Source organism: Pagrus pagrus (genome assembly GCF_965226575.1).
Source record: "Pagrus pagrus genome assembly, chromosome: 5".
NCBI classification, from domain to species: Eukaryota; Metazoa; Chordata; class Actinopteri; order Spariformes; family Sparidae; genus Pagrus; species Pagrus pagrus.
The window spans coordinates 16,535,108-16,549,846 of NC_140189.1; the positions used below are offsets into that span (position 1 = coordinate 16,535,108).

Genomic DNA, 14,739 nt, shown 5'->3' on the forward strand with positions numbered 1-14,739 from the left:
ATGTGCACCCATGCCTGTGTGCGGTCATATATTTTAGATGGGAAGCTTGTTAGTGGATGTTTTACAGGACAGCAGCACTACATCAGGCGCAGTCTATGAAGTCTTTGATGGTAGGAATTGACCTATCAACAGGAAGTGAGGTGCTGAGAAACACAGAATGCCAAACAAGCCTGCACCCAAATATCGTTTCACTGCAGAGTTTTGCATTTCAATCCGATGTTCTGCTTTTGAACTCTCGTGGCGAGGAAGCAGTCAGAATGTAAAATCATTTTAGCTCAGAGGACAGGTGGAGCTGTAGATTTTTGTATCCCAGCCCTTCCTCCTGCTATTGCAAGTTATACATCTATGGCACCTAGTGGGTATGAAGGTTAATGAGAGCAGTTGAGTTGGCAGTTTATTGCCAAACATAGTGTCCCACTGTTTTTCTGTTGATATGAATAGCCTTACAGCCTTAAAACTAGTGGAGGATGGGAAGGCACTACTGCTCTTATCTCCCAGTGTTCTGGTCTGCAGGTGGCTGGCAGTGCTCTGACGAATGATGACACTAGCGAACACACTCAGTACACTCACAAACAGCACAGTAGAAGTACAGTAAAGTAGTGCTGGCTAAGGCAACCAACCAAATCCTAGCACGAGTCATTCAGTGTTATCCCACAGCTCGGCTCTCAAATGACCAATCTTTGGGCTTTATTTAAGTACATACTGGTTCCGATAGTGAACAAATACATAAATAAATAACAGTCTGTATTTTCAACAGTCTTCCTTAATGCTTCCTTTTTGTTGCAGTTTGTGAAAATGCTAGAATGCTGTCTTTGGGGAGCTTGTTATTGTGTCTTTTAGCAGAGGCACTGGTTCCCCTCTGTGGGAAATTTTACTGAAATTTTAGACTTGCCACAACTTGAAGAGTGGAGAGCTTCGGGGAGCTTTTAGTAATTCGATGCATCTCCTACTCTTTAGATGAATCAAGGAGGTGTCTTGATGGATATGCAATGTAGTCAACATGTGTGCAAATGAAGTTAAGTCCACTGGACAGAGAGGAATAAGGGGTGAATAGGTCATCTGATAAAATACATTGCAGTAAAAGTATAGATATGATATAATTAATATAAAAATATATATTATTGTTACTACTACTACTACTACTTCTATTTTTGTCTCACTTTGTCTTGTTTCATTTTTATCTCCCATTCAATCAATCTTTCCTTCTTCCTTATGACCCTTGAGCCCCATGTAACAGTACATTACCCCAGCAAGGGCTCAATAAAGTCATATCTTATCTTATACAATATAATATAAGAATGTAATGGCATGCAATGAATATAGTGTCCCCATCTTTTTTTTTTTTTTTGAACAGTTCAACATGTGGGAAAATGTGCTTATTGATTTGCTGAGAGTTAGATGACAAGATTGATTCTGTCTGAGAATTGGATACTGTTCAGAAAAGGGCAGGGACAAATACTTGACAGGTGATTAGATCAACCATTTGTCAATCTCTTTCTATCATGGGCTAACTTCAACCAATCAGCTCAACAAACTATATGACTCCAGTCAGGAGAAGAGCGAAAATATCTTTTCCATTGAGTAAAACCTCCAATGTTGTTCTTTGCTCTTCTTTCAATTGAATATAATCTTCAGTTCTGATAGAATTAATGCTATCGCCGTATCTACACTAGCCTCTTTAGGAGGCGCCATTGTTGTTTTCAAACAGTTGCTTCTGACTGTCGTCACACCTAAAGCTGCCAGGAGTACCTCATTGGATGCTGATTGGTCTGAACCACTGTGGCTGTGCTACAAGCGTATAAATTGAAGCCTGGCAAGATTAATTTTTGTGTGATTTTACAATCTCCTGAATCTAGCTAATTTGATATCTACCCACCTTAGTTTAGCACGAACACTGGAAACACTGTAAATTGGCTAGTTAGGCACTGTACGAAAGACAAAATACGCTATCTAGCTCTAAAGCTAATTAATTAACATATACCTCATATAACTCCTAATTATTAGGTGTGTGCAGTGACTTGACATAGCATCTTGACTGCAGTGTGATGTTGCCAGACAACCTGCATAGGCTCCAAAGATACAGCTTCTGTCAGGCCAAGAAATAGTCTCCCAGGTAATCCCATCTAAAACAAGATAACTAGATAACAAGGTAACTAAGAAAGCAAATACGTTTATCCCAAACCATTCCTTTAACTTTTACCGTAACACCTGAAAGGAATCATTAAGACACTTTCCCAGAGTGGTTCCAATATAATTTGGATTTTTAATTGAAGCACATGGGACAGGGCTCAGGCAGAGTTCTCTGTATTATGTGCTTTCAGACATTAATGCCACAGTTAACCTACTTTTCCTTAGCAAATAAAATACAATTATCAAAGTGGCATAGTAATGAGTTTCCGTCACAGAGGTGTGGAAAACAGTTGGAGGTGTAATACATTAGCTTCATATTTTATGTTTCTCCTCTACAGGCTTGTCCTCAAAAGTTTGTTTTTATTCCACAAGAGACTTTATATACCCTAAATTCTGGAAGTGATTATAAAAAAGACTCATGTCTTCTCTTTCTCAGCTAGAACTCCACAATGTTATGCAGACTCACTAGGGGGTGCCTTAAAGAACACTGTCGCAGGGCAGATTCATCTTAATTCAACAGTCTCCGGAAACAAAGATACAGCACTGGTTTATCATTAAATAATGATTCATTTTTAGTGGTCCCATGGCTTTGTCATGAATGAGTAGGACAATTTCTTCTGAAGCCACCAGGTCTAGGAATGCTGTAATATCACTTCTGATGTCTTTGACTCTAATTTCGCCACTCTACTTGGCATGACATACCTCTTTTATCTGATCCATCTCTCACCATTTCTTAAAATTAACTATGCTCTGACCCACTGACTTGCCTTTACGCTAACAGCCAAACGGAGCTGAACGGATAAACAGCTGATGTCTGAACAATGGTGACAAAACTGTGTTCAGGAAAAGTCCAGCGATTTATTTTTAGGGCGCTTTGTGGCTGGAAGGCCTGGGAGGAAGCAGGAAGTCAGTGTGGTTGTCGTGGGGATGGGAGGGGAACAAAAGAATTGGAGCAGACTGGAGGGGAAATGGGCGTGCCTCCCATTAGCCAAATACCTACTGACCACAAACAGATTCATTTGCAAGCACTGAAATGTGAAGTCTTATTCAGGGAGAGACTGCATAAAGAATTTTAAAGAAAATCTGCAGAAAGAGAGTGCTGAATGCCATGAATTAAACAGAGTTTGATTCATACACTTCCTAATAGTGCTGGACTTAATCTAATGCTTAAAAAACATGAAGGGTCTGGAATATTTTTACAGTCTTTCATCTTAAGGTGAGAGGTGTAAGCTTTGTTCCTCATACTGGCTGTCAGTGGGGCTATGATGGATGATGCCAATATTGTAGCAAATGTCCACTCCCTAAAGTAGCTGAGCTTCCTGCCTACCTCCTACCAGGATACTACTAACTATTATGAGTGGATATTGCCCTGAGCCATGAATTTGGTATTATTGCTCTGTGGCAATGGTATATTACACCATGCTTTTTCTGAAGCATTGCATCAACTTGTAACAAGGAAGATGTCGAGGATGTGCTTTGTACTCACATCTGTTTGTAATATTCATTGACAGGATATTGAGGCATACTCGAGGTTTGGAGAGAGGCCAGTTTGATGACCTCTGTTATTTGCAGATGATCTTCTCCCATTGGCTGAATTGGACCGCATTATCGTATATGTGTACTGGAGTAGTCCTATCATGGGGAAAGATGTCCCAGTCAATTGGGGACTAAGCAGCTGCCATTTAAAACAAGATAAGTAGATAACAAGGTAACTAAGAGGGAAGAAGAGTTTATTTCCCAAAATGTTCTACCATTCATTTAACTTTTATCATTACACCTGAATTGTTGTCCCTGTCCCCATGTGCTTCTATTAAAAATCCAATTTATATTGGAACCACTTTTGGAAAGTGTCTTAAAGTGTCTTTAAGAAGTGGTCCAAAAGTGGTTCCAATATAAATTGGATATTTAAGCACATGGGACAGGGCTCTTCTCTGTATTATGTTCTTTCAGACATTAATGCCACAGTTAACCTACTTTTCCTTAGCAAATAAAATACAATTATCAAAGTAGCATAGTAATGAGTTTCCGTCACAGAGGTGTGGAAAACAGTTGGAGGTGTAATACATTAGCTTCATATTTTATGTGTCTCCTCTACAGGCTTGTCCTCAAAAGTTTGTTTTTATTCCACAAGAGAACTCCACAATGTTATGCAGACTCACTTGGGGGTGCCTTAAAGAACACTGTCGCAGGGCAGATTCATCTTAATTCAACAGTCTCCAGAACACAAAGATACAACACTGGTTTATCATTAAATAATGATTCATTTTTACTGGTCCCATGGCTTTGTCATGAATGAGTAGGACAATTTCTTCTGAAGCCACCAGGTCTAGGAATGCTGTAATATCACTTCTGATGTCTTTGACTCTAATTTCTCCACTCTACTTGGCATGACATACCTCTTTTATCTGATCCATCTCTCACCATTTCTTAAAATTAACTATGCTCTGACCCACTGACTTGACTAAGCAACTGCTTCTCTGGAAAGGGTTCAGGGTCAGTTTCATATGTGAGGGTGAAGTATGAGATCATGAGATTCACGACTCTCAGTTTGGTGCAGTGGCCACAGTAATAAACATTATGTCAGACCCTGGAATTCTGGTATCGTGACAACACTACCTCATATCATATTAGCTTTAGCTGAACTTTGGAACATGATGATATCAGCATTGTTTTGAAGAGAGACTTTTGAAAAACATGAAGCCATTTTTTTTAAATGATCAAGAGAAGGATTCAGTGATGTACTCATAGACTAGCATTAAGCGAACCCAGTTGAGGTGGGTGATGTATTTTCACCTCCTCTTAAAGAGGAGACATAGCTGATTGCGTAGATAATCGGACACTGACCCATGACATAGTGGAGTGATCTGCGTTGCTCTGCTTGACCTGTTTAACTGTCAACCCATGATAAATGACAAGAAATTGATAGATGGATAGATGGAACAAATATGCCACAACCCAGAGACATATGCGAAAAAAGTTATCTTCATTAATTTGTTGTCATTAATTTCCGTCACAAAAAACTTAAAGGTTTAGTGGATTAGGCCATTTTGCACTGGCCTAATATAATCACATGACCTCTGTGTTTGCTGAAATATGGAAGGTTATTTGTGGTAGAATTTTACAAATTACAGACGTAGCAGATTTGTACTAGATTAAGATCACAGACGACCTCCACAGTTCCCCTGATAATGCTAATCCCATGTGAATATGACTTTATACTGTAGCAATACAAATCCCTCACAATAATGACAGCCCTGAAAACAACTAAACTGTACTTGTTGTGAATATAATTCACATACAGTAAGTTTAAGTCCAGCTATATTTAACGTGTGATTCTCAGCTGTGAGAAACATTCAGCCGCTTTTACAAACCGTCCCTCTCTTTTGTATAATGTATGAGTATATTAGCATTGGTGTCTGTGCAGATTTAGACTTTCAGATGTGACCTTTGTTGTCTAAATGTCAGGGAGATTGGAGAGGGAGCCCACAGAGGTAGGGCAGGCTTATGTAATCTGCTCACTCTGCGTTTCACACACACATGCACACACACAAGCACAAAGCAGGAAAAAAAAAGCTTGTTTGAGGACGGTTGTCATATCTCAGCTGTGATGCCTCGTACAGCTCTCTGCAATTCACTGAAAGCCTGGCTTTCAGGAACCTTTGCTTTTATCAGCATGTATGTGCAGAAAGTGGCCTGGAAATTATTTATGGCTTTAAAAATACTGATATAGTGCACTCCTTTGGTGTTATTCTTTTAAACTTATTCTGAGGTCTTTTGATCCATCTTAAAGCTCTCAGATGAATGTGAAGACAGTGCAGTTTGGAGAGGGCTTTTTGTGTCTGTGCGTGTTGGATGGTTGACTTGGTGCTGACTGGATTGGGAGTGCTGGGACTGAACTGAACTGATTCCCATGCATGAATTCATTCATGATCATGTGGTATTTTCTTAATATGCCCACAATGAGAGGCACCAGGACAAGTGCTGCAGGCTGGTGATGCGCTTATGTGTAATACAGTATTCACCTTAAGTATGTGAGGCTGAAATGACGATGTGCATGCCAATGGCAAACACGTGCATCAGATGGGAGCTGGAGTCATTGTGTCCTGTCACTCAAAACACTTGCAACACAGAGTCATAAAGAAACACTGCACCCAAAAACAACACTTTGAGTACCAAATGCTATGTGTCAGCTGTAGTCGAAAACGATTAACAATGGTTTCAGTGGATTCCAACAGCAGTTTTGTGGCAAAAATCCTACCCAAGCGCCCACAGAAACTTCTCAGAACACTCCTGAGGCACAACTCCCTTTCCTGGTATCTATCCGTATGCTCAGTTATGTTCCAAACAGTCATATTTTTGACAAAAGGAATCAACTTGCAACTAAACTATTAATGTTGGCCCTGAGCATTAAAAGCTAACCAAGCTAGCAGCAACTGCAAAGTGTTTATTTAGCCATATGCCGGTGCAAATGTGACACTTTGGAACATATTGAGCATATGGAATTGCGGCCTCAGGGATGGTTTGAGCAGTTTCTACTGACATTTTGATACCTTTTTCCTGCCATGAAGCTGGGTTGAATTATTCAAGGGAATAATTTCTTCATACGTCATTGCTTGACTTCATTCTTGACCTTTAAAATTATATTGGGCCAAAATTATATTGGATGTGACAATTGGGGGGAGTTTGAATGTGTGTGACACTCAGGAAATTGTTACCCATTTTAACAGTCATTTCTTTTGTATGTGCGTGTACCACATAATGTCTTTCTCTGCTCAGAATCATGTCACATGATTGCCACATTACTGCACAGCACTTTTCTTAGGGGCCTGGAAATGAGATTCACCATAAGTACTGGGCACACCTCAGTGCCTCTGAATATATTTTTCTCTTCCACAAATTACTGTAGTGTTTTGGGTTTTTTTTAGTTTGGAGGACTGTAGATACACACACCCTTTAGTTGTGGTTTGGAACCGTGCATGTTTCAACTGTTAGCTGTGTTTTGATGTACTTTCATTTACTTAGAGTAGCTTTTCTGAGTCCCAATGTGTCTTGCTCCTTTCACTCAATTACTCACCTACACATCTGGAGGTTGCCTCTGCAACCACATACTGATTTATGGGACACTACACAGGTCCACTGGGGCAGTTTGTGGTTAACCAGCTGCTCAATGGCACCTCGGCTGTGGTTATAAGGTTGACACACTCACAAATCAGTTGAAATCTGTTATGCATTTCCCTACCTATGTTTTAAGTGTATAAATCCAGGTTTGAGTGCATGTGTGCTCACATCAGCATACATAATGATTATTAAAATGTATCCACAAAAGCTTAAAACACGCTTGAGCCTAGTCTAATTAAAATTTTCTGAGTGTTATTTGCACTTATGCTATTAAATATGTTACTCAATTAAAGAGGAGCTTCACTATTTTTACACATTCAGATCAATTAACAAGTCGCAGGGTGCGACCTCAAGGGCAAAATCCTCAGTCAAACACTGGGGGTGACTAACAGGGAGGGAGGGTATGCTCTCTCTTAGGGCCCTCATACACAAGGTCGACAATCGCCCAATGTCAGGCCATCTGTGAGTGTCTGTGGCCCTAGTTTTTGCTGTGTGTCTTGCGCTGTTGGCCCTTGCCGACAGCTTTTCGGCCGACTGAGCATGTTAAATCAGTGGTCGAGCCAGTCGGTGAGAAAAAACACTCTGATTGGCTGTTTAGCTAAGTGAATCAGAATCGAGACATGGAAAAAGAAAGGGAAAGCCCCTGAGCCTGTCGCTGGACAATCCATGATTTCAGCAACAAAAAGACCAGGGCTGAAAATGCCAGCGCCATTTCAACTTTTTATCAGACATATTCTCAATTAGAAGTGATGATGTTAGTGAGAGTGGTGTGATCAGAAAACATTGGCAAACATTGCTTTATCATAACAAGGTTTAGTATATCTGCAGTCCTGAGTGTTCCAGCAAAACATACTAGCCAGTTAGCTGCAACACATCACCAAAATGTAACAACAGCAGATTAAAACTGAGCGTTTATTTATGTTGGAAAATTGTGTAGGTTGAACTTTCTATTTCTCTCTTGTCACAACACTGTACTTATGCACAAAAACCACTTGGTTAGGATTAGAAAAATATCATGGTTTGGCTTAAAATACCTGTTTTGGTTGCCACGTTCACGGACGCAGATGGTCCAATTTCCTGCATAAAATAGCCAGTTTTGGTCGCAACAAAAACTGCAGGAAATGTCTGCAGGTCTCCTTAAAAAGATTCCACTGGTGTGTGCAGAACTACAGGAGGTCGTCTACAGAGGTGGCGAAACTGAAACTACCTTTCTGAATCTCAAGGTAATGTATTACTGAAGTTGGTGACTTTTTTTGTCAGTAAGACTCATTTTGGTCGTCTTTCCAATGTGATGTTACTGCAAACCAACTACGTTGCTGTGTAAAAAAACAGACTGCTCCTGTTTTGATAGCTACTGGTTTTATTTCACAAGAGCTGAGAGAGGAAACATAAAATGTATTGTCTTTGTACAGTAAATCATGTTTTACACAGGGTCCCAACTTTTTTAGAAAAAAAAATGGGTTGTATTAACTGTCTTAAGAGTAGACAGAGAGTTAAACCAAACTCTATTCTAAAAGCAGGTGATTTATGGAAGGAACTTTAGTTCCACCATCAACAAGAGTCTTTTCTAATTTTCTTTGATCTACAGGCACAATCGGCAGACATTGCCTTTACTCAGCTACATCAACACTAATTTGGGATGTAGTTTTTTGCCACAGACGTACCTGTATTGACTGTGTTCCCACACTTTGCTATTTTTATACTATCTGCGGATTACCTGAGGCAACAGATCTCTTCTCTCACTGTCCTTCGCAAGTAAAAAAAAATGCTGGACTTGACTAAGCATGGCCATTCTTACAACAGGGAAGAGACATATGCCTATTCTCGTGTATGGGTGCAATCAAGTGTCGATTTGGGGGATTTGTTATGTTTTGCTTAACAAACAGAAATACATTTTAATAAACTGGAACGGATCCGTTGTCATACATTCAGAAAAGGTAAACATATTTAACATATTTTTTACTGGATATTTAATTGGGTAACATTGGTATTATCTCAGTATTGGCAGTGACAAAAAAACTCAAAAGAATATAGTGTTATGCCCATGAGTACCCTATACTCAGCCTCTGGAAACAGATGTACATCTTGTGTGGCTGCAAAGGAGTTTTATCAAGTCTGATAAAGTGCCCCTGATAATGTCATTGGGCCTAGGTATCACATGTTTTAACAGAAAGCAACACTGGGAGTTCAAAAGGTGTAAGTATTTACCAGTGCAGATTGTGCCCATTCACCGTTTAGTCTGTCAAATGCAAGTCTCAAAAATGTATGGAAGTGTCACACTAAATTGGAGGCTTCCTTAAATAAAAATGTACTTGCAAAGTGTAACATTACAGTATAGGTAAGTCATAATGATGCAAACAGGTTATTATACAGCATAATTTGAATGAAAATATTGGTTTTTTTCTTTTGAAAGATCTGTGAGTGTGAAGACTGCATCAAACTCTCTTTAACATGAGAAAAACTGAATTTGATCACAGACTATTTAATACTAAATGAAGCAGGAAATATGCTCCTGCACATAATGTGAGGGTGCCAAACCTTTTCCTGTGACGTCCCTGGATCCTCTCAAATAGCATTACATGTTTCTAATCCTACCCTTGCCATATGATCACTTAATTTGGTGCCTTTTTTTTTAAATGTATGCAAGAAAATGCAGTTATTTAGGATTTTTGAATCATGTAGCGTTGCTTGTGATTTGAATGCACCCTTTAAATACTTGCTGCTTGCATCAGTGATGTTTGTGTGGTGCACCAGGGGTAATGCAGAGCGTAAATGATGTTGATTATCAGATCAGCTGGGCACACTGTATCTGATTGATGCGTGGCCACAGACAAAGCTGACGTTATGCCAATAAAATTACAAGATGGTGATCACTTTGAGGAACGTGCATCCATTATTCTGACATTTATTCTCCCTCATCAGGGGCTGTTAATGATAAATGATAAATCACCAGGGCACGGTGATATTTTTAGATGGGGTGGGAGATGAATGAGGTTATGATTCTGGCCTCTGTGGTCGATGTAGTCAGCGAGGGGCCGGCTGTGCCCCTCCCCCGACTGTAGGTGATGGCTGAAGCCGGTAGTCTAGCAGCGGAGCGCTGATCAGTATTAATACAGGACCGCCTCTCAGCCTCACAGCCGATCTCTCTGCGGTCCCCACTCACCGGAAGGCAGCTCGGCAGCTGCGAACAGCCTGCGCACAGCCTCTCTCTTGTTTTCTTTGAGAAGCTATTGGCCTGAGAGTCGGTCGGTTTAGGGGAAGAGGCGAAACACCGGCAGGTGTTCTCTAGCGGGGAGAAATCGCGGTGCAGACTGATGACGATGATGATGGTGAGGATGATGCATCTCTTCCCGTGCCTTTATGAATTACATCGCGTAGTGTGAAGAGGCGTAGGGGCATCCTTTTCTCTCCATTTCTTGCCTAACTGTAATGGTGGATTTCTCGGTCGCACTTGAGGCGACGTGTCTTGACGGCAGAGCTGAATACCGCCCGTCACTGAGAGCGCATCTCAGCAGCGGCCCGCAGCGCTGCGCCATGGCCTTGGATGTCCAGACGTGCGCGGTGTTTACGGTGATCGCGGTTCTGGTGCTTGTGAACGTGCTGTTGATGTTCATCCTCGGTACTCGTTAATGGATCTGCGCTTGGGGCCCAGTTCGCAGCGCACCACACTTTCACACAGGAGAGGAGAGAAAGACAGTGCGCGTTGGTCGAGAGCGGGGACACCCGGCGCTCCATCACGGCTACGCGTTGAAATGAATGACGTTGGTACAACATAATGTCTTTCTGTTACCCCCCTCCCCAATCCTTCGTTATGTCTTGTGTCCTCTCACCGTTTGTGATAGCTAGTGTTGTGTGGTGGTGGTCGTAGTTGTGCGGATACAGATCTGTGATGCTCTTACCTTTTCTGTGGTGACTGGAAATTCATATCCCCCGCATATAAACATGTCCCCCCCTCCCTACGTCGATCTCCCTCTCTCCTCCATGTTGTATATTGTGGATTATGCGCATGGATTAAATGTAGTCACTAATAATTTGATTTTTAGATGAAAAAATGATTCTGATGGTCTTTTTTTTAACAGCAGCCTTCTGCTGCGTCAGGACTTGTTTTGCTATTGTGATCCACTGTAGCCACATCCACAATATGGCAGCTAATAGCTGAGCAGTGATCTCTCCCACTGAAGCAAGTGGGATATTTGTTGCAAATAGCGGTGCAAGTGAGAGGTTTGTACTGTTGATCACAGACTCTAGAGGATCATTGTAATCTCAGCTGAACAGTAACCAATAGCAGGCAGGGCTAGGCCTAATAAAGGAGGGCCTCTCCGTCACTCCAGGTTTCCCCCATTTTAGATGCAGCTAAACTCAGCTCCCATTTCATAGCCCACTATATTCACATTTCTCCCGTTTTCAACATGTCAGGGTGGCACCTGTTTCAAACCCACACGTTATTTCACTAACAGAGACTAATAAAAAAATTACAGGAATATGTGCATATTTCTTACAGATCTTACAAGAGAAGGGGACTGTCAGATGGAGATAATATAGCCTTTTTCTTTTTTTTCCCACATGCAGTCGCATAATCTAATAAAGGATTGGAGGCAGGTGTCATGAATGTTGAATGAACGTCAGAAATAGATATGCTAAAAGCCTATCCCAGAGCCGTCCATGACAGTCCTATTAATAGGGATGGTAGGCAGGCTGGGTTTTTTTTGTGTTTTTTTTTTTTTTTAAAGGTGCTGTATGTGCTCTCACACACTCGTGGCTAAGTGCAGTGTTTTCTGTGTGTCTACTTAAGTGGCAAATGTTGTACTGTAGGTGCAGAGAGAATTTTTTGGCTGGCCATGTATTATGAACACAGATACCTCCATCACATGCTGAGGCATGTGGGCCGGTGTTTTCATCACTGTGGTAAAGCATCCTTCCAAGCGGGGACCCCCACAGGACTGTAAACACAGCAACACAGTTTTGTACACCGCAGTGGTTAGCAGTGATAGCGTAGTGCTACTTACACGTGTGTTCACATGTAAGCATGTGAGCATGTTAAGTTGCATGTGTACGTGTGTGTGAGACAGCCTTGGTGGGTGTTATCTGTAGTTCCTCTTTGAATCAGAGTCGTGCACACGTCCCAAGCGTTCACACATTTGCAATTCCCCCCGGGGCCAGGTGCCTTCTAATAGAGTTCTGTTAAATGCTGTGCAGTCAGAAGTGTCAATGTGCGGATGGTGTGTGCGAGCGAGACAACAGCGTGTGTGTGTGAGAGGATGTGTGTGTATCTCTCACCGGTTTTAGGCAGAGCATCTTTGATTGGCTCCCAGACTCGGGGTATAAGTGTATTACATAACAGGGTTGGCAGACACAGGGAGGACGGACCGCGAGACTCACACGGTGCGTCGGAAAGAGAAGCCTCTTTCTGGAATACAGCACCTTGTTACTCAACATCGCAGGCTCAGCTCTTGCGGAGGACCATCACCTCGACCGCTACCAAAAGAGATTTAATTATCATGATTGTATGAACCGGACTTCTCCATGCATACACTCTCTGAACAGTTACATGCCACAAACATGGTAAGGCTGGCTAAAGGCGTGTGTCTGTGTGTCTGTGTGTGTGTGTGTGTGTGTGTGTGTTTGCTCAGGGATGCTGTAGGTGCTTTGGTGCAGATGTGCTATGGCTAGAGATAGAGGAGGATGTTGGAATGCAGTGGAGCTGCCAGTGCAGTGAATGCTGATGTGTTGTGCTGCAAAGATGATATAAGCGAGGGAATCGGCTTTCTATTATTACATATTTCCTTGTCAGTCTTCATGTCTGTGCTGAACCTGAAACAGAAAGCATTGTCATGTATGTCCATGTGCAACGTATAGGGGATAGATCTCCTCTGCATTCATTTGCATTGACCCAAATACAGGTTCTGCGGTTTAAAGACGGCTGTTTCGCCCTCTGATCTTTGATGTTGTAACTGCAGTGTAACCATAATGATGACATAGGTCATTACAGCTGCTAGACAACCAAGTAATGATGAGTGTTGTGGCAAGACTTCTCTGTGTTTGTGTGTTTACTGTGTACCATTTGATCAAGCTAGGTATGAGGTTGTGCTAAGGCAGGAATTGGGGGAGATTGATTATGTAATGCTTTTAATTTATTCAGACATGTAGAGGGAAAAAAGGATGCAATGTATTGGAGAGGGCAGTGCTGATCTCATTAGGGAGATGGAGGGATGAGGGGAAGGAGAAAAGTAAGCAGGGAAGAACATTGGCTGTGAATGGATCTCTATCTGTCTCTCTCCCTCGCTTCTCTCTGTCTGTTGCCTGTATTACAGCAGATTGATGGGGGACTGAAGAGATTGTGCTTGGAGTGAATGGGGCTGAAAATGGAGTGGTGTGCTGGAGGTAGGGTTGGAGGGTGAGGTGGGAGGGAGGGAGGGGATTATGGCGAGCAGACATTACAGTGAAGGAGCAAGAAGCAAGACTGACCTCAGTGCCAAGGCTCATCTGTTCTGTGGGTGCTGTTTCAGGCAGAGGTCCTGATGTCAGACGCTGAAGTCAAGTAGGACTGATTTGGCTTTCACTAGCTATTCCCGTACGTGTGTCTGTTTTTTTTTTTTAAAACTGTCCATTTGTGTAATGAATGATCAAATCGAATTCCTTTTCCTGAATCAACAATGATTTTTAAAAACCTTTTTCAGTACTATTCATTGGTCCTGTTTCCATGGCAGCGTGACACATGTTTTTGTGGTAATCCTCTTTTGCTGTAGTGGAGAGCTTTGAGATATAGGCTAGAGCTATTGTTACCCCAGCACCCAGCCCTATGTGGTACCTGATTTAATCAACCTACTCAATGGCATCTTTGATCTAAAACCAGCAGAGACATGGAGACATGGGACTGCTCATGTTACTGGATTCTCTAATCTGATTGGTTTGTCATCTTAATAACAGAGTAGCTTTTACTCACTGGTCACTCTTGACACACACACACACACGCACACACACACACACCTAAATTTGGAAATATTCTGGTGCATCCTGAAGTGTCCTTGCCTCATCCTGTCATCTTGTCAATACCAGTGAAGCATCCTCATCTGTCGCCATGACGACGGCTGCTCTCTCCCTTCCAGGCATGGATGTCCCTCCCTGTGTTCACTCCTCTGCCCTGGTTGGCTTATATCCCCCATAGCTGTCTCAGTAAGCCATCAGGGAAGTAGACTTGTCTACAGGTTGAAGGGGCATCATAGCTGCTGAGTCTGAGAGCTTAAATCCTCACGGGGGGTCCAGTTGAACACAAACAAACAAACTCAGACACACACACACACACACTGCTCATTCTCATGGACATTTCTTACAAACGCACTGCATCAGCACATAGGTGGAATAGCATTTTTGTGCTAGAGTGATGAGGTGCATATCAAAAGCTTTTCCCATCCAAGCATTTAATTTTAAAAGAGGCAAGGACTGGTAAAAAAAAAGAAAAAGAACAGAACTAGCTCCATTTAGAAAATAACA

General features: G+C 41.9%; 1 protein-coding gene across 9 annotated transcripts in view; it reads left to right on the plus strand.

Annotated features, from left to right (window-relative positions):
- Nucleotides 1–14,739, plus strand: part of arhgef9a (Cdc42 guanine nucleotide exchange factor (GEF) 9a) — a 45,669-nt gene that overhangs the window by 12,868 nt on the left and 18,062 nt on the right. The window contains exon 1 of one of the 9 annotated variants that reach the window (XM_084353156.1): nt 10,343–10,577. The exons of 5 other annotated variants lie outside the window; for them this stretch is intronic. In XM_084353156.1, coding sequence (XP_084209282.1) covers nt 10,563–10,577 — 15 coding nt within the window. In that variant the 5' untranslated portion in view covers nt 10,343–10,562. 3 more of the 9 variants (XM_084353154.1, XM_084353157.1, XM_084353155.1) reach the window with 3 other exon arrangements.